The sequence below is a fragment of the Xenopus laevis genome, chromosome 3L (assembly GCF_017654675.1).
Source record: "Xenopus laevis strain J_2021 chromosome 3L, Xenopus_laevis_v10.1, whole genome shotgun sequence".
Taxonomy (NCBI): domain Eukaryota; kingdom Metazoa; phylum Chordata; class Amphibia; order Anura; family Pipidae; genus Xenopus; species Xenopus laevis.
Window position 1 is genome coordinate 82,955,992 of NC_054375.1, and position 27,348 is coordinate 82,983,339.

The 27,348-nt window shown below is 38.3% G+C and overlaps 1 protein-coding gene across 1 annotated transcript; it reads right to left on the minus strand.

The window, feature by feature from the left end:
* Window positions 1-540: 540 nt before the first annotated feature.
* On the minus strand, window positions 541-19,774 carry LOC108711184 (phosphatidylinositol 4,5-bisphosphate 3-kinase catalytic subunit gamma isoform-like). Its single transcript, XM_041586521.1, is given in 11 exon segments — window positions 541-1,450; window positions 2,746-2,857; window positions 3,906-4,036; window positions 4,602-4,692; window positions 5,618-5,764; window positions 6,171-6,286; window positions 6,611-6,836; window positions 10,738-10,803; window positions 12,319-13,143; window positions 13,145-13,966; window positions 18,742-19,774. Coding segments are annotated over 11 exon segments (2,739 nt in total). The 5' UTR covers window positions 18,775-19,774; the 3' UTR covers window positions 541-1,280.
* Window positions 19,775-27,348: the final 7,574 nt, after the last annotated feature.

Sequence of the window (27,348 nt, forward strand, 5' to 3'; positions counted from 1 at the left end):
GGAAACCAGCAGTAAAGACCAATGCAAAGAATAAACTAAAAAAATCACCAAAAGCAATGAAAATGAACAGTTATTGGAGTGAAATCAGTGGTCTGGACTATAGATCCACCAGCGTCACTGCAAAGGGAAACTTTTCTAGGGAACTAAATCAGCAGTAAAGGACAATGCAAAGGGGAAACCAGCAGTAAAGAACAATGCAAAGAATAAACTAATAAAATCACCAAAAGCAATAAAAATTAAGTTTTTGGGGTGAAATCGGTAGTCTGAACTATAGATCCACCAGTATTACGGCAAAGGGAAACCAGTAGTAAAGAACAATGCAAAGGGGAACTAAACCAGCAGTAAAGAACAATGCAAAGGGGAAATAAACCAATAAGAGCAATAAAAAACACAAACCAATGATAAAATGGCAAAAAACAGTAAAAAGCAATCAAATAATTGTAATACAAGATCAGAAATATAGTTTGAACAACAAATAAAGAAAAACTACTAAAGAAAGCAAAGAAAAAAAAGTAAAGAAAAAAAGTATAGAGAAAAAAGTAAGAGTAAGTGTGAGTGTGAGTGTGAGTGTGAGTGTGTGCTTGGCAAAGTTGCCTGTAAGTGTGTTTTAGTGCAAAAGTGTACTAAGGCCAAAGAGAGAAGAAAAAAAAAAAAAAAGAAAAAAAATTTTTTTTAGACAGTTATAAACAGAAATAAACAGAAATAAAGGGTGTAGAGAGGTGTAGTTGAGCTCACTCAGTCGAATCCAGGCAATCAAAGCGACCAACTCGGCAGGAAACCAGCAGAATGGCAGCAGGGGGGCTCCAACTGTAGCAGATGCGCAGCAGGAGTGGAAGGGGCGGCGCTTTCCGGGTGTAATTTATGGGGGGAGCAGTGGAGACGTCATCACTGTGCTCCTTGCGTCTCCACTGCTCCTATTGGCTGCCCAAAACCGATCGCTTACCGGATCGGTAAGTATAACCTTATTTGCTCGTTGCCTAGGGGGTTCTGAGCGTAACAGAAGCGGTGCGCAGCTTTTAAATGCGCACCGCTTTCTGCAGGGAGGGAAATGCTGCAGAACGTAGAATCTACGTTCTGTGGCATTTCAAGTACCTTTGCCACAGAACGTAGATTCTACGATCTGTGGCATTTAAAAGGTTAATGTATGAGTTGTTTAGAATGAGATTTTATTTCACTGTGCATAATGCAGTTTTTGGGTGGAGGACCCCTTAAAGAAATTAAGATGAACTCTAAAATACATTATAAATTAACTGTTTGTACATTTTTACTGTGGCTGTTTGTTATACACATACCTGAAATTTATTAAAATATTGACTTGTCTTCTTTCCTGATGTTCCCATTACATAAAGAAAATCAGGTGTTAACACAAAGGGCACCCTCTCCTTGTTAATTCCAAGAAAACTTTTGTAGTTACCAAGAATATGACCAAAATCTATGTGGAACAGGTTGCCTAAAGAGAGAGAGTAAAAGCCATATATACTATTTTATTTTATTTGCCTTGTACATACATTTAGTGCAACAATTATATACCTATTTTGTAATGAGTAGGTCTCAACAGCAACAGCAACAAATTTTAAATTTTTTACCATTTCTCTAAAATGCATGTTGAAAAATGAATTGGTTTCATTTCTTCCTTTTCATGCTTCCCAGTAGCTCAATGAGCCCTATCATTGACTCTCTTATACTTTAATATGCAATCACTATAATTAAAAAAATATATTCATTTAATCACTTTAAGCACACTAATAAACTGTTAGGGGCACATTTACTATGGGTCGAATATCGAGGGTTAATTAACCCTCGATATTCGACCATCGAAATAAATCCTTCAACTTCGAATATCGAAGTCGAAGGATTTACTGCAATTCGAAGGAAAAATCGTTACATCGAACAATTAAATCCTTCGAATCGAACAATTCGAAGGATTTTAATCCATCGATCGAACGAATTTCCTTCGATCAGAAATTGCTAGGAAAGCCTATGGGGACCTTCCCCATAGGCTAACATTGGTGATCGGTAGGTTTTAGGTGGCGAAGTAGGTGGTCGAAGTTTTTTTTAAAGAGACAGTACATAGACTATCGAATGGTCAAATAGTCAAACGATTTTTTGTTCGAATCGTTCGATTCGAAGTCGTAGTCGAAGGTCAAAGTAGCCAATTCAATGGTCGAAGTAGCCAAAAAAATACTTCGAAATTCAAAGTATTTTTTATTCTAATCCTTCACTCGAGCTTAGTAAATGTGCCCCTTAGGAATAATATATGCATGTAAATTCCAAATTGTATAAAAATCGCTTAATAACAAATAATAATTTCATACAAACAATTTGAATGGGTCAACATTGTTAAAACATCCTGTTTTGATAGATATCTTATGTGTTACTACATTTTTTATGCTTTTTTTAAGGCTTATCTCTGGATTTCCTGTTACTGGTCCAAGTTACATCTCATATAATAGAGAGTAAAAGACTTTAGTTTGACTGTTTTTGGAGAAATACATTTTGCCATTCCAGAGAGAGCATTGTCTGTTTTGTTTCAACCCATTTTCTATTTCCCACATCAAAGGTCCATTATAAAATCTTACATATTTTATAACTGATTAATTATTTAAGTGGATTTTGTGTTGGTACACAAAATGATACAGTCTGTTAAGATTTACGTAATAGCTGTGCACACTAATGTCAGTGCTGCTACTTTCTACTGATATAGTGCTATTCAATAATTTCTAAATTTGTTTCAGAGTGGCTTACCTGACTCAGTTACCATTATATTGTCATTATGTCTGTCTCCAATTCCAAGCACAAACGTTGCAACGCAGTATCCAGCACAGGAAAAAACAAATCTCTCCGCGGCTGCACTGAACTATTAGGGAACATAATATACGCATGAGAAGAGTGCATATGGTATTTGTGCAGTTGCTGATACTATTTAAAAGGTAACCTAAAGAAGGCAATTACCCATCCATAGTTAAAAACCAGAAATATAGCTGCTGTGAACTGCAACCTCCATGATACTTAAGGTGTCAAGGGTGTCACTGTTGTACTGTGTGCCTATGACCTGCCTCTTTCTGTCACCATCTTTTCTGAAAACATAGCAGCAACACTGCATTTATACCAGGCCCCAACTCCTTACATATACTGCTGACACATTGCAGTACTTTACAGAGATTGTTCCTAATGCAGTACTTTGTTGAGGTAGAATTAACGCCCTCAGTTTTAAAGATTTTCCTATATTTTGCAGTAATCACTGATAAGTAAGTGTCCATAACTTGAAGGAGCTGTTTTAAAACAGAGTGAATTGATTTTTCATACTTTTATTCGGTATGGTCATGAATATTTTTTAGTTAAAGCTGTGTTGAAATTAAACTAAAGCTGTTATATGTGTTGTACTTTCTTGTTTAACCTACTGAAACATATGAAATCAGATCATACACACTTGTCAAATGAAAAACCTATCTATAAGCATCATACATATTAAGTCTACATTAGTGATGTGCGGGTCGCAGTTTTTTTGACCCGAGCCTGTCCACACCTGCCGATTACATCACAAAAGTGGCATGGCGAGCGTGCGCCTATAAAAACAGAAGCAGGAAGCTAGTAGTGTAAAGTTATGGCAGAAGAGCTCGACACGCCCTCGACCCGCCCTTGACCCGCAAATGGAGTGCTGAAGTTGACCTGAACCTGCCTGACTCGCAGGTATCGGGCCAGCCGCACATCATTAGTCTACATATCCAATACAAATGACCAAAATCTAAACAATGTTGGTTACATTATAATCTTTGGATGTGATATAACATATTACATTTCCAGTATGGTTATCTTCAGAAGCAAAACTGGCACTTATTGCTGGTCATGTAACATCATCTTTTCCACACTTTTAAGTAGTGAGATGGGAACAGAAAGCAATGTACCTTTTCCTCAATTGGACATTTTTCTTTCAACCACTGACTCAGAACTTCATCTTTAAAGGCTCCTGTGTTACCGACTGTACTCTGCTGTATTTGTGCAATGGTGGTGGCATCCTTTACTATTTCTATCATTCCTACAGATACAGAGCAAGCATTAGATGTGCTGAAATAGATCAAAATGCCCCAAAATATTTCCATGTCAAACCACATATGTATGTGTATATTATATATATATATATATATATATAGAAAAACGTTGGTTATCCGCACTCCACTGTATTTAGCAAGCAACCCAGGTGCTACTCAGAATCCGCATAATCAATATCATCCAAAGTAAATGAGTGCACACTGGGAACCTATCGGCAGTTTAGTTTAAAAGCATAATTTTATTTAAATAATTAAAAAACAGGCCTGTTTTTTAATTATTTAAATAAAATTATGCTTTTAAACTAAACTGCCGATAGGTTCCCAGTGTGCACTCATTTACTTTGGATGATATATATATATATATATATATATATATATATATATATATATATATATATATATATATATATATATATACTGTATATATATATATATATATATATATATATATATATATATATATATATTTATATATATATATATTTTTTTTTTTTTTTTTTTTCTGAAGCACTTTATTAATGCTACAACACAATCGAGTAATCAACCACGTACCTATTTTGTTTCCGGTGGAAATGCAGCCATATGGCAGTAAGCACAGGTCCAGTGATTCAGCTTCCCATATAGAACCCATGATGCGAAGAATCTATGGAAAACAACACAAATTAGTGATATATAACAATATTAGCACAGATATTTTGACATTTCATGCTATGTGCTAAATGACAGCAGAATTTAGATTGAAAAAATAAAAATAATAATTAAATTACTGAAGTTTGGTGTGAAAGCAACATATGCTCCTGATTCTGTGCTATGGCAATTGATGCAGACCATTGTGAAAACCCTGGACTCACAGTGGCCTGCATCAATAGGTACAACCGTGCTCAATTCTGGACCAGAGCCAAGAGGAAGGCTGCGGCACTATAGTCCAGCTATACAGAAGTGCAAAGAGTGCATTTTGATGCAAGCATGTGTGGAATTTTTCACTTTAAAACAAGAAAAGTCTTTACAAATGTTAAAAAACATTTGCTTTACAGTATTATCTCCCACATTTGCTTTGATAAAAGGAAAATATAGAAGGAAAACGAAAATATCATAGATAGTAATGCCTCCTCAAAAGTTGGATGCCCAATATGCATTCAATATGCATCTGAAGTAATTTTTCAAATTATATATATTTATATATATTTTCATTTTTTATCATTTTGTTTAAATGATACACATTGCTCCTTTGACGCTTTTCCATCCTGCAATCTAAAATACTCCAAAAAACTACTGCTTTGAGGCTACAATTTTATTGTGGTTTTGCATATCTTTCTGTTTGGGACCTCATCTATTCATCTTCCAATCTCTCACTCAAAACAATGTCCAGTTACTAGGGTAAACTAGACCCCTAGTCAACTAATTCCTGCTGAAATTCCAAAGTGAAGAACTGCTAAACAAAACCTAAATAATTAAAAAAAACTTTCAAAATGTTTACTTTTTTTAGATAAAAAAAAAAGCAAATAGTCCTTAATGATCACTCCATTTCATATCTATATCATGTTATATGTTAAATTAAACATATATACCTGTAAAATAAGCATATCTTGACGTAAGTCATCTCCGTGCTTAAATATTATTCCTATTGTTTCATTCGATAACGCTGTTGTGTCTGAACATTTAAATTCAAGCCAAAGTGGCTTTTTCTTTGAGGCCATAACTTTGCACCTTTCAACCTATTATTTATCAAAGAAAATGACGTTGAAGGTAAAAACATAGTGTCACATATGAGATACTGACATATTATACATATTATAATACCGGGAGCCTAATTTGCATATTCACATTTTTAAAAAAATAATAAACTTTTCCTTAATTGTGAACAAAGACTTATTGTACACAGCTGTACTGAGCTTTAGAGTCACATGACTAGAGTTTGGCAGAAATCTAATTATCTTAAAAGTGCTAGGATTTCAGTCTAAACCTGAATTTGGTGCAGTCCTAATACATGTGTTAAAATTAATTAAACTGTAAATTATAATTCCATTTAAAAAGAAAAGAAATTAATCGTTATAAGCTATTTCCAATACTGATCAAGCAGAATGAGTGATAATAACACTGGGGATGTGAAGGATAACTTACCACCAAGGATCCAGCTCTTAATCCAGGATCATAAGGCACTCTGAAGCTATCAGGAAGCTTATCTGGAAGTTTTGAATTTTGCAGTTTCTCAAGCTTTTGACGCAGCTGTGTAATGACTAAGAATGGCAAAAGAGGCAAAGACAACTTATAATTAAAAAAAATCTCTGAGAATAAGTAAATATAACAGATTTATCAAACATCACAGGTCTTTTTTTATCTTTAAGATAACCAGACGTTGAAAAGCCTTTGCTGTATTGGGACCTGAGAGCATTTAAAGGAAAACTATAACCCCCCCAAACAATGTAGGTCTCTATAAAATTATATTGCATAAAACAGCTCATCTGTAATGCCCTGCTTCATGTAAATAAACAATTTTCATAATAATATACTTTTCTAGTAGTATGTACCATTGGGTAATCATAAATAGAAAATTGCCATACCTTGTGATGTTACATCATACTTCTCAGCAGAAACTGACTTGATCTCCATTGTAACTTTATGAAGGATCTCAGTTATTTTAACCTGCCTGGTAAAATCATCCAGCAATGCCTTGCCGCAGCCTTTTAAATAGGCCTCAAGAATGACAGCAAACCTCTGCTGATAATGCATTGACTGAGCAATCTCACTTCTCAGAAACCAGAACAAAAAGTGGCCAATCCGTTTGCTCTAGAAATAGGATTAAATGTGTTAGAACAAATGTTGTTTCCTCTTGAAATCTCTAGGGTTAGGAAAGTTTCCAGAGTTATTGGAATAAGTTATAAAAATACCACTTATATGCAGATATATTTTTTCCTATTGGCACAAACTTGTTACTGCATAAAGTATTGTTTAAGAATAAAAGCTTGCTTTTACACATAGAGGTGTTTTTAAAGGAGAACTAAAACTTAACTAAACAAGTAGGGCATGAATGTTGTACATTATGTTTTGGTCTTCTGTACCAGCTCACAGCCCTTTAGCAGTAAAGATCTGTGCCTTCAAAAATTACCCTGTAGCACACCATCTTCTTTCTGCTGATTCACTGCATGTGCTGCTGTCAGTTATCTGATCTCAGGAACTAATTCACAATATACTGTGTATATAGAATATAACTGTCATGATACGAGGCATTTGGTTATTAATTCAGATTGGGGTCAGAACTGGCCCAGACACGGACCCTGCCGGCTGTTCCCCAGGCCGATGATCTCCCTCCCCCAATGCTGATCCCCTATGTTTAGCTTCTAAAAACAGCTGCCCAGTGTACACTGAGCATGGGAGTGTTGCAGACACTTCTAAAAGAATCCAAGATCGGGAGCTCCTGTGACAATTGTGAATGCCAGAATCTTTACTGTTAAAAAGATGGTGCTGTTAACCTTCAAACATTTTTTCCAATTCAGTTGTTTTTAGATAGTTCCCCAGAAATAAATATTTTTCCAATTACTTCCTCTTTTTATTATTGTGACGGTTTTTCTAATATTGACTTGTAAAGATTAATATTTTAACTTCTTATGTTTTTCTCATTTCTTAAGGCCCCCATACACGGGGGGATAAAAGCTGCCAACAGGCCTTTTTGATATCTGGCCGAAAGTCGGGCAGATGCCGATCGGACAGGTTAGAAAATCCCGTCGGATCACGGCCGCATCTTTTCGTTGATGAGGTCCCGTGATCCGACCGCCCTTTTGTCCTCTTTTCTGATGGGCCACGATAGGATCTGCCTGATATCGCCCACTTCAATGTGGGAATATCGGGAAGAGATCCGCTTGTTTGTCGACATCGCCAACCGAGCGGATCTCTACGTCAATGACCACCCTTAGTTGATACATTTGTTATCTTTGCCCCTGTTGAGAAGAATCCCTGAGTTTAATTAAAGGCAGCTGTTAGAATTGATACAATAGTTGCTAATACTCCAGAAATGTTGCTGAGAAATGTATCAAATCATGTAACAAAATTGTTACCGTTCAGAATTTGCTCCTGGATTACTGAGCTGCCAGACTTAAATACCAGAGATAGGAACATTAAACTGCAAACTTCAATTTTGAATAAATGGTAAAAAAAAAAATAAAAAGATGGAAAGCAATTGAAAAAAAGTCTATTTCTGATGAACAATCAGAAAGCAACTGAACTGAAAAGTGAACAAACCTTTTAAGGCTGGTGTAGTAAGTTCAGTGTATAAAATACATTTCTAGCCATATTTCTAGGGTTTAGTTCTCCTTAAAGTCCACAGTGCTAATTAGGTAGCAAGCAGTGAAATGAGGATCAATGTGGAAAAGAATAGTGTAGTTTGGCATATGCATATTCCTACATGTGATAAGATTAATGTCTTTCCTATAGAAGCACAAGAGGAACATTTCACACAGAGAAGCAGCCTTTGTGATTTAAGCCTTAATAGAGTGATACTGACACTTTAAAACTACGCTTCAAAATCTTAATGTAAAAAGTTACCTATAGGCCATGTTGATAATTTTTTGCTGAAAGTTCTGCTTTTTTAAGTGATTGTTAACTGAAGTTCCCAAACCTGTTTTGCCAACCTGCTGTCCTTTTTTAACCTGTCAGTTAGAGTTTCTAATGCTAACAGACTACTGTTGCACAAATATGGCAGCCTCCTTATAGAGGAACATGGGGGATCAGATAGGTAATGTAAAAGTATCAGGCAAATACTTTGGTAAAATTATAAATAGCAAAGTCAATTGTATGATACATGTAAAAAAGGTTTTCTTTCTGGTGTCACTACCTGTTAAAGTTTTTCTTTTAACACAAATTCTATTGCATGAATTAAAAGTGGATCCTTTCTACTTTTTTTGTCTATAATTAATGTATAATTAATGTTTTTGGGTGGAAATCCACAATCCACTTTAAAGGACAAGGAAAGGCCTTTGACGATTTTGTGCTTATCTAATAGAGGGCCCCCTTGCTCAACCTAGTCGCTGAATTAAATTTTTCAGAAAACGCGCCTGTCTCAAGTGTCTGGTCAAAGTTAATGCTAGGGGCAGATTTATTAAGGGTCGAAGAGAAAATTCGAATCCAAATTTTAGATTTTTTTTTTGGTTAAAACTCTGAAATTCCAATTGTGCATTATCCAAACTCAATTCGAGTTTTAATTTGTTGTTTTGATTTATCATGCTCTGGCCCTTTAAGAACTTTAAGTTGACTTATAGTCACCAAAAACCTGCTGATTTACTGTATAAGTCAATGGGAGTGGTCCAGTGATCAATTTGGTGATGTTTGCAGTCTTCATGACAAAAAAAACTCGAAAAGAGTTTTTATAATTCAATTCGAGTTTTTATAATTCAAATCGAGTTTTTATCAACCTAATTCGATTTGAGTTTTCCGGTCGTTTATATTCATTCGAGTTTAACAAATTCAATTTGACCTATAAATTTCGGCTAGACGAATTTCAAATTTATGGGGGTTTAGGGGAGTTTAAAAAAACTCACATGAATTCGAAATTCGAATCTTGATAAATGTGCCTCTAGATGTTCTTACTCACTGCCACCATGTTCTTTAAAGTGATGTCATCAAAGTTGGCGCTGGCAAACTAAATGCTGGACGCAAACGCATCTAAAAAGCTTGAACTGATAGTAGGTGGGCGCAGTAAAGGAGAATAATATAGCAAGCAGCGAGATCCAAGAAGAAACAGGCAGGAGCTGCAGTGAAATACACACCAATGGTTTCCAATAAGGACTGAATGATCATGGTTTTTTTCTTCATTATCTTCGTGGGTCACCTTGGTTACCGCAGTAAGCAGTTCCAATTGGTGCGCTTGGCAGCGGCGATCCTGGCTCCTCCACCGCCTGAGGCAGCAGCAGTTGCTGCTGCCCCCCCTCCCCCGGAAATTCGCTCTTAAAGTACCAGGAGCAGCATTTTTGCTGCCCCTGGTACCTAGTGGGGCACTGCCGACTGAGGCGACAGCCTCAACTCGCCTCATTGGCGAAGCACCCCTGGCGCTTGGTCTTGGTGAAATTAAGATGAATCATGGGACTTTATCTAAATGTACACAGCAGTTGTGCATACACTGCAGGGAGTGAACGGACACAAAGCTTATTGCAGAAGGGAATAACAAGGACAGATATCATTCTTATGGGTGGGTCTTAAAACAGGGTCTTAATAACATAAAACAAATAAAAAGCAGTCAGTTGCTGCTAGGGATGCACTGAATCCACTATTTGGGATTCGGCCGAATCCTTCATGAAAGATTCGGCTGAATACTGAACCGAATCCGAATCCTAATTTGCTTCACTCTGCAAGTTCCTGTTAGTATTTTGGACATGAACTGACAACATGTCCACAGTTTAATATGCCTTGCAGAGGTCCAATGCAGTCACTGAAACGGTTCACAGAGTTTGGCACTGTGGTTTTAAAAACGCTTGCAGTGTACCTAATTGTACAATAAACCTTCACAGAAGAGAAGTTAATAAGAAAAATATATAGTAGCTAAGTATCATCTTCTTTATGTCGCAACATGAGAAAAAGAAAGACAAATTAATCTTTAATTAATCTTTAAACATAGTCTTGTTTATATAAATATTGCAAATAGAAGTGATTAATAATAATGTCTATGTAATGATGATATCTTAAGATGACAATATCTTACTTGTAATGCACGCTTTAAAAGGAATCTGGATAAAGCACTGTCATGATATGGTTCAAACTTTACAGCCTTAAAAAGAAGAAACAAGGCTTTTCAAAATGTTCCAAGAAATGGGAAAACATACATTCTTTCAAATTTTCATAATTTTTGAGACTAAATAAGCCACCCAATTCCTTAGTTTCTTACTGATGCACTGGATGAAGTTGTCTCATAAAGCCCACTTACCACTAGCAATCCACTCTCCCTACTAGTGTTTCCTAAATAAAGTGAGCCTGCCACAGGCAGGGAACCCTTTCACTTGCCTTGCTTGCATTTACACTACCAAACGTTTTGACATTTAGTCCTTCTTTGTTAATTCACTGTGGGTGTCTGTTTGTAATAAAATTATTATTTCATTTATATTCTTCGTTTAGAATTACAACATATAACAGTATTCTATTTATACATCCAGCAAACATCTAAAAAGGTTCAGTTAAATAACTTAGTTAAAATAGACTACTGTTTAAATAAACTACTGAAATAGTGATCTCCATAACCATTTCTAAAGTCTAGCAAAGAGATTCAGAGATATATATTATTTTCAACTGGGAGCTCCATTAATATCTGAAGATGAGATTCAAATGAAACATAACATTTTATCAGTCTTATCTTGTTGAAATGGGACTTTCACTAAATAAGACAGAATACAGAACCAATATTTAAGAAAAGTGGTCCACGTTTGCACTATACCACTAATAGGCCCTATGTAGACATAGAAATTTATGGTAAAATAGAAAAAATAGTGAAAATATGGCACACAAAGTGTACAACTACAGGTAGCGTATAAGGGCAATGGCACACAAAACAAAATGCCCCTTGTTTCTCTCTCAATAGGTAAAATGCCAGTAAAATTGCCAGTGGGAAAACATGCTAAGAATAGGATTATTCCCATGTCCCTATATTAGGACAAAAGGTAGAATTACGGTGCCAACTTGTTAGGAACCCCCATTGACACCGAAACCTGTTGCTGAGACTACAGTTCCTAACATAACTTCAGAACATATTGGTGCTTTATAAATGTAATAAAAATTACAAGTTAACAATAATAATAACTTGTTATAATAATGTCTAAATAGGGTGATATTAGCTCCCAGAACGCAGATAAAGAGGTAAACAAGCAATCTTTAAGGAAATGCTATGTGAGTTTACTAATCATGTTGGGGTTTGTGCATAACAAACCTTGGTAATCCTCCTCATTTTACCCAAACAGGCTTGTGGAATGAAGAAAAACTTTGGCGCCAAAAGCAAAAGCATGAGCAATCTTAAGTGGACCCCTTGGTGTTTTGTTGATTTGGACAAAACTTGCACAGAACATTAGTTTTATGAAATATACAATCTCTTGCAAGAATGAATACATTAATTATGTAGTGTGTTTCACTTTTAACATAATACTATGAAACAGATATGCAGGAAGTAAGAATGAAAAAGGAGAACAAGGATTCATTGTCATACATTTGTGAGGCAATGTAAATGTACTTTCTGCTCATGCAAACAAATACTCACAAAAAAGAAGTGCTGTATCAGTTATGCAAAACTAGGCCCTACCTGTACCAGCTGTAAAAGATAATGCAGTACATCATCATCTTGCAAACTTTCTAGTTTCTGAACTATAATAATAGAAATGGCCATAGATGTTTCTTTGTCAGGATTAGTTGCAGATGTAAGTTTATCAGCATTAATGCTTCCTTGTTCTTCTCCTTTACCTGGAATTTTCCACATGTGAAGGACATACTCTCCCTGTCTTAATAAAAACCTGTGGTCAATTAACAACAGATTAACATAGTAAAGTAACTGGTTTTTGCATTTGGAGTCTGAAGTGGCAGACTCTGGTGACAGAACAGTAGATTTATTCGAGACAGTTGGTGCTTTACCACAAAATATTTGTAAATTTAAAAGAGCTCCTTTTGGTAAATCTTTGATTTTTATATCAAATTCAAGCCATGAATTCCACAGAACTTCTTCATTAAAAGGCTTGCACATAGTTCTCCTCTGTGAAAGGACTTGTTGGCCATGCTGAATGTTCCCTTCCACAAAAACGATAAGCTCAGTATTTTTTGGCAGAACAGGTATGTCAATCCCAATTATTTTTACTCTAAACTTCCGGTTGCAGTCCCAAAGTGATATAGTAAAAATCTTTTCGTGGTCCTTGCCTTCAATTGTTAGCTGCTCATGGTACCCTGTGACACCTGTGCAGTCATCAACCAAAGGCCACTCCTCTTTCTGGACATCATCCTTTGATGCATCAGGAGGCTTGTCCAGAACAAGGTGTATCTCCTGACCATTTTTAATGCACTGCCTTATCCAGTGAAAATCTTTAATTGGTGCATTTCCAATAATATATTCATCTCTGCCACAAACTCTTAGAACAAACAAAATCAAGTTCACTGTTCTCCTCAGAAATCTCCAACAATGACTTTTTCTTTGCCATCTTTGTAAAGAAACTATGCAATATTGCATCTGGTGTATCATCAATAGAAACTCTGATTGTGTGGGTTGTCATTCCTTTGTGTATGATGATAAAAATGCTATTGGATGTAATTCTTTGACACAAATATTCAGGAAGTGGTTTGGAAGTCACCCATGGGTCCATGGAATATAACCTAGCATCTCTCCTGGACAGTTCAATCATTCGTGGCGTCACTAATCGACGACGAGTAAATTCTAACTCATCATCATAGACATTGCTTACATCCGTAACATCATATCCAATCAAATAATTTAATGTTTTCTGATATTCTATCATTTCTTCTGAGGTTTTTTCTTTCTGCACAATATGAATCTTTCCTACAGTTTTTTGTAAAACTTTCCAGTACATTATACAGTCTAGTGTTTGTATTACTTGGTGTTTGTCATATATTTCATACCACTGTCCTTTCTTTTGATACCGCAGCAGAAATTGGTCTGGAGTAAGCATCTGGTAAAAATCGCAGTTGTGGCTTTTTTCGATAGCATGCATCCAGACCTGTGCTTTCATTTGCTCAACACTGCAATTGCCAGCAACTTCAAGCAGCATTGTTTCCTGCACTTTACTACACCTGTTACTCGTGGGGAGACTAAACTCTATTGGAATTAGCTCCATGGAAATTACGCTGGAAGCTGCAGAATGTGGCCTCATTTTTCTTCTTCTGCGGTGGTTTTCATCTCTTAATACAACTGGCTGTTCATAATTGTCCAGCTCCATGCCAGATGAAAGCTAAAAACAGAAAAGAAAAATAATACATAAAATATTACTTAAATTAAAACCTTGTTAAAATGACCTTTTTTATAAACGGAGGCAATCCAAGATACTTATATCATCCTTAATTAAAAACAGCTATCTTAGAAATACATTAAGATTCCCTGCTGCTCAAATTTAAGAAAATCTAGAAGCTCATGTGTGATCACTACTGATCCAGCAATCAGAATACTGATCACTGGCAAACCTCTGTGTATAAATTTTATTCTAATACTTACATGAATCCACAGAAGTGCAAACCACTTCTGTTAAGTGGTGTCAGTGCTAGAACTGGGGAGGCATACTAGGGAGCTGCAGCTAGTGAGCACAATTAGAAGAAAAATTACTATACAGCAACTCACAACAACCCTGTCTTGCATTGAGTTCTGCAAAAGAGCGGGAGTAGTTCAGGCAAGAGGCAAAGGTGGAATTGAGGTTGTGGCTGCTGGTTGGGAGGTTGCTGTGACAGGATGGTGATGGGGCAGAAGTACTTTGAATTTCAAATTGCCATTTTTGGGCCAGGATGAATGTTTTCCTACAATATGCTAAATATAATAAATTCTTACTGTGTAAGGTTATAACAAGTTTATTGGAAGCATGACTTAGTTATTCCAACCTTTGTAAATTGAGCTATAATATTCATAAAAATAATGACAACTATAAAATACAAAAATGATGATCTAGGCATTGCAGTTTATAAAAGACTGTTGTCTTGAATACTCTGTGACATTACTGCGTTGGAATGTGGTGTTTTTGTCAATACAGTAAAAATAAAAAGCCTACATGACCAGGTTCTATGGCTGTTTGTGGTTCTTACTTACATTGCTCAGTGTACTCTATATCTGATCATTATGGTTACTGACACCTGGCTTGTTTCTAACTGTCCTGACTACTGCCTGCCTATACCTGTTCCTGATATTTGGCCTCTGACCCTGTTTCACCCATTAGAAACCATAGCATTAGACTTTTGCCTGTGTTGTCCACAATTTCTGTCTTTGTCTCTACATTCTATGCCTTTATTTGTTTTTAAACTAAAGCATGACCCCTAAGTCCTACCAGAAGGCATGGGCCCTGCAAAAGTATTTTCAGCACAAACCGTATCCATTGAAATAAAGTTGAAAAGGGGAGTATACTGCACCTTTAACCTAAACAGAACTATCATTGGATAGTGAAAACATTTGAATACAGAAATGTTAAAGGGATACTGTCATGGGAAAAATTTTTTTTTCAAAATTAATCAGTTAATAGTGCTGCTCCAGCAACAGCAAAGAACAAACAGATTTTTTTATATTCAATTTTGAAATCTGACATGGGGCTAGACATATTGTCAATTTCCCAGCTGCCCTAAGTCATGTGACTTGTGCTCTGATAAACTTCAATCACTCTTTACTGCTGTACTGCAAATTAGAGTGATATCACCCCCCTCCCCCTTTCCCCCAGCAGCCAAACAAAAGAACAATGGGAAGGTAACCAGATAGCAGCTCCCTAACACAAGATAACAGCTGCCTGGTAGATCTAAGAACAGCACTCAATAGTAAAAACCCATGTCCCACTGAGACACATTCAGTTACATTGAGAAGGAAAAACAGCAGCCTGCCAGAAAGCATTTCTCTCCTAAAGTGCAGGCACAAGTCACATGACTGGGGGCAGCTGGGAAATTGACAAAATGTCTAGCCCCATGTCAGATTTCAAAATTGAATATAAAAAAATCTGTTTGCTCTTTTGAGAAATGGATTCAGTGCAGAATTCTGCTGGAGTAGCACTATTAGCTGATGTGTTTTGAAAAAAACATGTTTTCCGATGACAGGATCCCTTTAAGACCAAGATGAAACAAGGCATCTTTATTCATATGATGACCAAAGAGATACTTCATTGGTTCCTTCCCATCCAATATAGAGTATGGAGTATTACAAAAAATGAATAATGAGCAAAAATGAAAACTAGTTTAGGCCTCTTTGTCAAAAGAGATGAAAACACAGAACAGTGCTTTATTGTCCTTTAACTGTTTTCTCATCTGTTCCAACGAAACATAATTTTACATCTCATTTTCCTAAACCACAAAAACAGATAACGTTCATTTTAATTAAAATAGTAATACTAACTAACTTCTATTGTGTTGTCGGACTGTGGGAAGAAATCATATTAGCTGGAGTTATATGACACAGCTAGAAAATACAAATAAAGCCTTATGCTACTAAATAGATAAGTCTGGCTACGAACACTGAATATAGCTGTAATAAAAACCAGCACATTTTTTATCTGAGCAAGATGTATATTCACATTTGCCATACTTGCACTAATTCCCTAGGTATACATGTGTTTCAGAATTTGTTGAATTAAAGGGGCAGTATACCCTCCTTTTTAACGTGAGTATAATGAATAGGGCATACTTTTGTTGCCTGTTGTTTTAATAATAAGAAATCTAGGTTTTAGTAGCTCCTTGAGCTAAAAGGGCAAAAGATGATCATTTACAAAAAAAAAGGTCCCAGACACAGAAACCAGATGTTTTAAGATGAAATAAAAGTAATTACCTGTTTATTCCGGAAAACTGATGCTGCTGAAGAATCATTTGTTTAAAATTTGCAGACAATGCTGTGCCTGTACTGCTGGCTATTAGGATAGTGTCACATCTAGCTGTTCTGCTTTTTCTCTCACATTTTCTTCCAGTTACAGAGGAAGTGCTGTGAGTAGCAGGAAGGAAGCTTCAACCACACTGATTAATCATTTGATTACATATTTAGAATGCTACTGTGCACTTCCCTTTGCTGACAAAAAGGTATATTGGCAGAATCAATGAAATTGTTAAAGTCAAAGATGAATTACAACTACCACTAGAATGATTTTTTTCTTAATTAGTCAATCAAACAGGCATCAAAAGTAAAAACAGAAAACTATTCATGTCTGTATCATGCAGTGATATCAAATGAGCAATATGGAAAGGGATGACACCCCCCTTTGGATTCATTACTCACACACTGTCTCAGTGCCGGGCCATGCCATCCAGGCACCCAAGGCAACCTGGCTGGCTTGTCCCTCCAGCTCTTGTGCACATACACATAATAAATGAGCATGTGCTCAAACAGGAGCACATTTGCTTTGACTATGGGGGGCAGCACCAGTGGCTAGTGAAGGGACATGCCAAGACAAGATGTATAGTATAGTTTGAGGCGAATAGTATAGTAAGAGGTGAATAAACATATTAAAGAAAAAATAGAGCAAAAATAGTGTAACCCTATTTTTTTTTTAGTAACATTCAAAAAGTAAATCTCAAGCAGCTACCCACAATTCCAGTTGGTAAAAAATGTCACCAATCTATCCACAGATCCAACATCTCAATTATGAAGATAGTCCAATAAAAGGAGCTCCTGTAGTAAGGCCACTGTACCTTACATGTTTTGGGCTTCTGATCCCACTTCCTCAAGAGATGTGTCATACACTTTAGCAATCAGCCAAAAGTACCTGTGTCTGCAGTGGCACAACTCTCAGCTCTGATGTTATTCATTGCAATCCCATTGATGCAACTTATTTATATTTGTGTCTCTATTGGAGCAACTATTATCTAATCTAATAAGTGATCAGTAATATAACTGCTTCTTACATTCAATTGCTGTGCTTATACACATATATTACAATAGTATCAAACAATCTTGATAAAAAAAAAAACCTCTTTATCAGGCTAGTAACTAGCATTTTGTACCCCTCCCCCAGTGATTTAGACTTACCATCTTATTTAAGCAAAACAAAACGCATGTAACTTCTTTATAGTTAATGCGGATCTAAATAGACTTAATCAGAGTGCTACCTTGGGCACTTTTGCAATATCATTTGATTTTCTACTTTTTTTCTACAATTTTTGAGTTAATACTAGGATTTAGCTCAACAAAGAATAAGCAACCCTAGAATTAACTGACTATACAGGAAGTACATAGGCAGTAAGTAATAGGCAGTTAAGGGTGCTGACATAGAGAGTTGTGGCACTAAAAAGCCTTGTTTTCAGTCTAAAACACCAATATCTCAGAAACTATTGAAAACAGATGATAAATGTAAATTTTAAAAGTCCTCAGAAAAGCACACTTAGCAAGTTTGCCTTTGTTCTTTTTATTTAGTTTTTTATTGCTTTATCTTTTAATTCTTCTATGAGAAGTCTTGGACTAAATTATTTTACTTAGTTAAACTTCAAGTACTGAACTATAGCAGGCACTATCTTTCATGCTGAATTGGGGTCTATGCTTTTAGAGTGCCACCTAGAGCTAGCAGTGGCTCTTCACAGGATGCTGATGATGTTTGCCGGCTCTTCCTCTTACAAGAAATCAGCTGTTCCTTTTGATTTTATTTAAAACCACTCACATATTGAAATATCTTCCATTACTTTCTACAGAAAAGCAGCTGCTGTTTTGCAACTGAAGTCATTCAATAGCTCTATTACAAAACTCCTATTCTATATAGAGCATATTTATAATATATATTGCACCATACAAGCAGAAGCACATATGTAACAACGCCACCCTCCTACCTTTGCCCCCCACTCTCAGGTTTCACCTGTAGAATGCTTTTGTGTATGTATATGTTGGTCTGTTTTGTTTTGTCATCAGAGAGCACCTAATTATTAACAAGACTACTGACACATTGCTATAATTTTTCTCAGTCGAACAGCCCCTTACATACTGATGCAACCACAAAGCACTACAAATATCAACCACAACAGCCTTCACAGCAAATCAAAGGCAGCCTAAACCCCCACCCTAACTACTTACCATATTCCCCCACAGCAGCCTTTCCTTCTTCATGTGTTCCTTCCGTTTCTGGGTCTTTGCAAATTATGTGGAAGATCGACAGCACCATCTGCTGGATCTGTCCCTTCTCTGCAAAAGTGTGTCATCACAAAACCAGAGACACACGATGCTACTACTCATAGGATACACACATACCATCCATGAGAGGATGGAAATAAACTATTTTAGGACATCTATGAAAAGTCCTTCCCTTTCCTCCCTTTGCATTGTTTAAAATTAAATCTTAGCACCCTTACTTTGTGCTGACAGGTCCTGACTACAACATTCATACGCCTCCCTCCTGCCTGCCATTTTAGTTAATGCATCTCTTACTTTTTCCTGACAGGTCCCTGTCCCTGTGATTTCATCATGGCCCCTCCTCTGAGTGATGTCATGCCTCAACCTTCCTCCATCATTCTTATGGGTTACCAAAATCTTGTTCCTCCATCCATTCTGCTCTTACCCACAGACATCCCCCATTGTAACGTCATCTCCTGGCTGTCCTACTCCACTTTTCAAATATATACCGATTCATAAGCCCTTTTTATTCTCTATCTGCATTCCTCATTAATGATACCCGCCACGCTGCCACTACTCTGAAGTCCTGGGGCCTTAGGGCGCACACGCCACGCGTCTCCTCTTTTTATAAACGTCATAACGGCAGCGTGCAATGGCGCGAAATTCATATGTATTAAGGGGCTATTCAGTCTGTGGATATTTGCCTGTTATAGGTTTATTCCTTGTGAAGTTCCTGGTGCCTAGGTGATTTAAATCCTGTTTGGTACTTGATTCCTGTTGTGACCCCTGCCTGTTTTGACAATTCTGCCTTCTGTATCCTGACCCCAGCCTGGTATTTGACTCTTCTGTATCTGTACCCCTACTGATTGATCTCCTGATCTGACCTTTGCCTGCCTGACTCCGCTTGTACTCTGCCTTCCCCAATCTGGCCTGATCTGACTACGCCTTCTGTTTACTCCTTCTACTGCAACCTTCTGCCCAAAAGACTTTGCTTTACTGTCGTGCCCCTTTGCTTGTCCAGAACCCTTAGCTTGGCACCTCTCTTAATAAGACCTGGCGGCATCCGATTAGCCAAGGGCTCCTCCCGAGGTGAAAGGTGGCTGTTTTAGGCAGAAGCAAGAGCCGAGAACAGGGTGCTTAGCATTGGTTCTGGATTCAGGGTGCAGGTTTGAAGCTTCGCAACAGATGCCGTTCAACCTCCTGTTGCCGCCAAAGAGGGTCCTTCCGCAGCTATTGGTAATAAAACCCACAAACCTAAAATTTATTTTCCAAAAAAATGTAATGGGGATAGAACAAAATTTTTTGTCTTCCAGGAGGCATGCAAATTATACCTTAGCTTTTTCCTTCAATCCTTCACTACTGGTGAGGAAAAAGTGAGGTTTGTAACGACCCTGTCACAGGGTGACTCACAAATTTGGGCCCTAAGATTATCCTCCTCTGACCCTGCCCGTTTTTGTCTAGAAACCTTCTTCAACTGTATGACGATACTTTACGATCACCCGGATCGTGCTTCTTCTGCCGATACCGCGATTCGTAAATTACGCCAGGGAAAATGGGATGCAGAGGTTTATTGCACTGAGTTTCGCCGGTGGGCTGTAGAAACTGGTTGGAACGACATGGCTCTCTGTAGCCAATTCCGGGTAGGTCTTTCTGACGATGTGAAAATTATTATACCTGAGGACTTAAGGGAACAGGTTCTGGGTGAGGCTCATAATTCTAAAATGGCGGGTCATCCTGGTATTTCTAAGACCTTGTCTTTATTGTCTTGTAATGTGTGGTGGCCTTCATGTAAACAAGATGTCAAAAATTTTGTTAATTCTTGTCCTGTATGTCAAAGGTCAAAGTCCTCTAGAAACCTGTCACAGGGATTGCTAAGGCCATTCATTGCCTATTCCTGACAGACCCTGGTCCCATCTGTCTATGGATTTTGTGGTTGACCTCCCTCCATCTCAAGGGAAAACAGTGATTTGGGTGGTGGTGCATAGGTTGAGCAAAATTTGTCATTTTATTTCCCTCCCACACCTCCCATCTGCTAAGACTTAATTATTTATTTCCAATATTTTCAAATTACATGGTTTTCCAGTCAATATTGTTTCTGACAGAGGGGTACAGTTTGTTTTGGCGAGCATTTTGCTCTTTGGTTGGGATTGATTTGTCATTCTCTACCGCATATCACCCACAAACCAATAGTCAAACTGAGAGGGTTAATCAATCCCTTGAACAATTCTTAAGGTGTTATGTTTCTGACAACCAATCCTCATGGGCTGAACTATTACCTTGGGCAGAATTTGCTTATAATAATGCAACTCATTCTTCTACTGGTCAATCTCTGTTTTTTATTGTTAACGGTTTACATCCAAAAGCATTTTCTTTTTCTGGTTCATTGTCCTCTGTACCATCTGTTAATTCTTCTGTTAAACAATTTGCCAAGATTTGGTCTGGGGTTTACGATTCCCTTTCTGCAGCTACGGCCACTCAAAAAAGTGCAGTTAATATGTCTCGTAGGGAAGCACCCAAATATCAAAAAATATCAAACTTAAGGTTCCTTCACTCAAGTTGGGGCCCAGGTTTATTGGTCCATATCCTATTACTGAAATAATCAATCCTTCTTCTGTTCGTCTCAAATTACCTGACAATTTTAAAATTGCAGGGCTCTTTGGCCATTGTTATAGTGGTAAGAAGTGGAGAAACAGTGGCAGGAGGACTTCCAGACACTGGATAAGCAGTAGACATCCGAGAGAGAAGGCTTCAAGAACTTGCCCTATGAGAGCCTGCTGAGCTTTAAAGGCTTCCATATGAGTAGCTATGTTGCTTAAGGTTTTTTTCCAAGTCAGACAGAGCTTCCTCGGTGGGGTCCATAGCCTGAATATGCTGTCAAGGCCAGATGGCAAAAGTCAGGACAGGTAGCTCTCAGCATAGTCAAACCCAAGCAGGAAAGTCAGGAACTGGGTGATCAAGTCAAAGTAGTAATTAGAAGCACCAGGGAACTTTGAATAGAAAAATATCTTTTAAGGCAACATACTCAGGTCTCCAGTGTCTTTTTATTTCAATTTATTTTCATGCCAAACCACAACATGATTACTCACACGGAAGTGCATCACTACACGGCACACTATGTCATCAAAATCATGGGTGCTGCCATCTTAGATCCAGACCAGTGGATAGACTGTATTTACTAACCAGTCTTTGAACCATTTAGTTGTTGTTATTCATCTTATACTGAAGATAATTGGGCTTTGTTCCTTCATTTAGGGGAATTTTCTTGCATTCCTTCACCCAACAAACTTATTTTTTCTCAATTTCTGTTTTCCATCCTATCTCAGTCCTACCATCACTATGTGAAGTTTCTGTTCTGGCAGGACAAGATGGACTTGTGGTGAACCCAGTGGCTTTTAAACTGAAATTACCTGCTAATCTACATATCCACCCTGTTTTTCATGTTTGTCAGGGTATTCTTGTCTCCAGAAATGGCAGGCCTGAACTGGCACTCTATATCCTGCCTTTAAAAAAATCAGGAATTCTTCTCAGCTGGGCCATTTCGGCACATGTGCAGTTGGAGAAGTTTCCTCACGCGGAACTTCGGGAACCTTCGGAAATCGAAGTGCTCCTAGTGCCATCCGGTCGGCGGTTTTCATTCTAGCCAGCAGGAAGGCAGGGGAGGCTGTTCAGGGACATTAGTCGCCCCAAAGAAGAGGAGATTTGTCGCCGGGCGACTAATCTCCACAAATCGCAGCATGTGTCCATAGCTGCAAAGTAGTTCTATCCAGGACTTCTATAAGTATATTTTATAAGTATATTTAGTCTTGCAAAGTCAAGTTATCAGCTATAATAATCTAAATAAAAGCATTTAAAAATATACTGTAGTTGTCTTTTTCCTCTGGTCTACTTGTCAACTGCATCCTCATAGAATTTTTAATGCATGCATATGCCAATTGGGGCCGCCACCATAACTGCACTATGTCTGTGTGCCTTTACTAGAATGGCTCAGGTTTCTAAACAAACACATGGTAAAAAAAAACTGGCCTGTTTTTTTTGTAAGGACCTCCCCCGATGCCAGCATGAGCCTTAAGGTAAGAGACCGAAGCCCTAAGGCTAAGGGTTGATGCTATTTAGATGTACCCAGTCAGCAGATGGAAAAAAAGGTTTAACTAAAAAATTAGAAACTGAGGTTGTATGCAGGTTCTGAAGAGCTTTATTGAAACCAAATGCAAAGTAGAAAGATAACTATCCAGAATTGATTCAAAGAATAGAATAACATAATATCATGAAATACATAATATGTATTGGAGAACAAAGCCAGCTGTTATGTGCACAATTGCAATACACACACTATGTTAGGAGGGAGAGCCAGATGTCCACCAGGACTGCAGCTCACTGGAATTTCCCCCAGTATTTGGTGGGCCAGACTGAACCTGCAACAGGAACTTTTTTAGAACTGGATGATTTGGGTTCTTGTTTGGTCACCACTGCCATCAATGTAGAGATGACAGGTAGACCTCTGCCCAGTATTTCTCAAGATGTAAATTTTCTGAACAGAGGTCCACCTGTAATTGCTACACGTGCTTCAGGTAGCATACCTTCCATAGATTATTATAAAAATCAGTAACAAAGGAGTTTTAACAGCTTCTGTTTTCTGCCACATGACATCAGTGACCCAGAACTCCCCATATCACACTAACTGTAGGGGCATATTTATAAAGGTGTGTAAAATATTGAATGCCAAAAAAGTTAATATAAAATAAATGGTGCAGTAAAGCCCCATTGTTGTCCTTACACAAAAACTAACAACATTCATTGTGATCACAGAAATTACCCATTATAAAAAGCTAATAGGTGTATTTATTTTACACTAAAATAGCATTATTGTTCTCAGAGTTATATATGGTCATACAATTATAGACAAGTTGCCACAACTATACTTGCGCTTTTTGTAGCGTCGGGTGAACGCTGCTTTCCCACTGCCAAAGGAACCAATTGCTGAAAGCACCGTGCACCCAACGCTACAAAAAGCACAAGTATAGTTGTAGCAACTTGTCTATAATTGAGAGTTATATATGGTGTTACTGTTTGAAAAGCAACATTGATAGACTTACCTCATAATTTAATTTCTCCACCACTGAATATGTTTAATGCATCTCCTGTCTGCACACCTTCAGCTCATTAATATCCTCGTTAAGAACTGGGATCCAAACAGAGGCGGGCCTGTCCGGCCGGGCGCCCTAGGTAGCCCAAGCTGCTAGCTCGCCCCCCCATCTCCGTCTCTCCGCAGCAGGGCCCACGTGCGCATCAGTAGCGCTCGCATGCGCATCAGTAGCAATCATGCGGCATCAGTGCTCGCGTGCGCATGTGCAGTAACACCTTTCATACAAGCATACACCGAAGCAGCATTCTTGGGCTCAGGTCTATTGACAGGTCTGGTCTAGGAGTAGGCAGAAGAAGTAGCTGCCCAGCGCCCCCCAATCGTTGCGCCCTAGGCAGCTGCCTACCCCTAGTTCCGGCCCTGGATCCAAAACAGCAGTTTACCAGGGATCTATATAGAGGTAAAAACTATTTTCAGTTAAAGGGATACTGTCACAGAAAAGGAAAAAATGACCATGTGCACATCTAAGCCTCAATTTGCTTGGCCCTCAGTAGGAGACAGCATTCCCACCAAATTATCTTGAAAGGAAAGGCTACAACTGTAACTTGATAAAAATGTATGTGTGCCTGTAGCTTTTCTTTTCATTGATTCTGTCAGAGGAAAACATGTTCTTTTTAAAACGCTCAGTTAATAGCACTCTTTAAGCAGAATCTTGTACTAAAATTATTTTTTTCTTAAAACAAAATAAAATAATATAATCATTTTATACTTCATTGTTAAGTTTGACATGAGGCAAGCCATTTGCTTACTTTCTCAAATGCCCTCAACCTTGTGACTTGGGTGAGTGGGAGGGTGGTGGTGGAGCAGTCCAACCCTGCCCAGGTATGGCAAATCTCTTAGTGTGCGATACACCATATACAGATGTCATATTACAGATCTACATAGAGAGCAATTAGAAATTTTCAGGTATTCTAAAAAGCACAACATCTTCAAGGGGGCCAAATTGCACATCTGCCATTTCACTAAGGGCTAAAACACATGGAGGGATGTGGGGTCTGAAATGCACTGTAACTGACACACAAGGAGAAGCAACAGTGTTTCTATATGCACCTGGTTTGTTTATTGTACCTGCACTTCTACACACACAATATACATTACGTACTTGTAAATGATACTTCCAATAATACTGTATCCAGATCCTAAATACATTAAATACAGTAACAGGCAGTTAGTCCCATATACATTATATCCAGTGAGTGGCAATGGTCCTGACATCCCAGACATGCCGTATTCTTCAGCATTGTATAGTGAACTCAGTAATTGTTTGCATTGCTAAAAATGCTCCCATACCAACTCACTCACCACACCTCACTCACTTATTGAATAGAAGAAACAACTACCTGAAAGGACTTGCATTATGCTGTGCTGGCTGTCTCTGAAAGCACAATATCATGCATAATGGAACTGAGATGACTGCCCACATACCATTATTAAAATGAAAATCATACATTTATATGTTAAATAATAAAATGGTAGAACAAATAATTTGAAATATACACAGTGCAATATAGTGTTAAAAACGACATAATAATAATCATGACAAAATCCCTTTTAATTATCCTCCCAACAAACTACCATTTAGTGTATACCTAGCATTCATGTTATTTTTACTCAAATGCATATCTCACATTTTTTTTAACACTGCCTCATCCTGCTGTATCCTGCATCCAGCGTTGACTCCCCTGCAGCTGCCTCTGTGTGTTCCTGTGCCAGCTCCCCAACAGCTGCCTATGCATGTTCCTATGCCAGCTCCGCCACAGCTGCCTCCTCCTGTGCTGGCTCCTGTAAGGACTCACCCTGGCAGTCTAGTGAGGGTGCGATGGGGATGCCCACTGCGTCTGTCTTCGTTGGCGCTGGAACGTTGAATGCGCATTCTTCCAGGGTTCGTGTGCTTCGGCTGTTTTGGCTGCTTCCATGCTAAACATGAAGTCATTGGCAGCGCGAATTTCAAATATTTTAAGGGCTATGTTTGTGAATCTCATTGCCCAAGGTAAAGGTCTATTCATTAGTTCCTGGGTGCGACTCTCTATATTTCTATTAGTGTTTGACCCTGCCTGTTTTTGACAAAGTCCAGTCTGCTGTCTGTCTTTGACCCCTGCCTGTATTTTGACCATTCCTATGGATCCTGAAAACTCTCTTGTATTTTGACCCAGCCTGTGACCCGATTGCGCTTCTGACTTCTGTTTTGTTCTGCGCTGCCCATTTGGTAAATTGACCTGGCTTGTGACCCTGATTACACTACTGTCTACTGTTATTGTTCTGCTCTGCTCATCTAGTGTATTGACCCAGCCTGTGACCCCGACTTCGTTCCTGGTTCACCCAGTCAGTTTAATGTGTGGTTCCCTTGCTCACCTAGACATCTTCCCTGGGCCCTCTCATATTAAGACCTGGTGGCACCTGAGTAGTGGAGAGCTCCTCCCGAAGCCAAAGGTGGTTGCTACAGGCAGAAGACTGAGCTGTGACCTAGGGGTTTGTTCTAGGTGCAGGATACCAAACTGTTCATGGTGCTAGCATCTCTCCAGCTCCTGATCCTGGTGACTCTCCAGCTCCTGTTCCTGGCCATGGTGGCTCCCTTGCTCCAGTTCCTGATCCTGGTGGCCTTGTAGCTCCTTATCCTAGTGGCCAACTTCGGTACCTGGCAGCTCACCCGATGACTCACATGCTTTGGTAATTGGACTTTGTTAGCTATTTGTTTATAAAAATATTATGCTATAAGTCATGTATTGCACAGAGGCCAATTTTGAAGGGGGAAGTAATGTGTTCCTGGGGTTGCCACCTTTTCCTGCTGATAATGCTGGGCAGAGCGGCGGATGCTGACATCACTGGGCAGGACAGTGACATCATGGAGGTGTGGTGGTTGCATCACGTTGGCAGGGCTATGATGTGATGATTAGTAACTGACCAATCCCACCATCTGTCTTGATGAGTCCTGCCCAGTTTTTCTAATTTTGAAAAAAAAGTCAGTTTTGACCCTGACAGCCCTTCGGAAGATTGGGCTCTCCAGGTCAAAACTGGACAGGTGTCATGTAAGTTGGTTCCTGCCCTAGTTTTTCTCTTGTTTTGACTCCCTGGATTTGTGTCTGCTGCCTGTCCCGATCAAGTGCCTATTTCATGGAGTTGTTTATTTGCAGCCTGCCCTGACTAATTGCCTGTACTGAGAGTTTATTTTCTGTCTTATAATTTACTTTTCTAAGGTCAACACTGTTTGGTTTAGCATTGTTAAATCCTTCTTAACAGATGATTTGTGCCAAGGCTCAAAATGTTTGATAGTTACACAGCACATCAGTTTCTAACAACCAGTTTAACAAACCATTCTGATAGGTCAAACTAATAACCAGCACAAGGTGCCAAGTAAAGGTAGCACATCTTTCTTACATGCCCAGCTGAAGTAAAGCTGGCCATACACAGACCAATATTGGCTTCAGACTTGC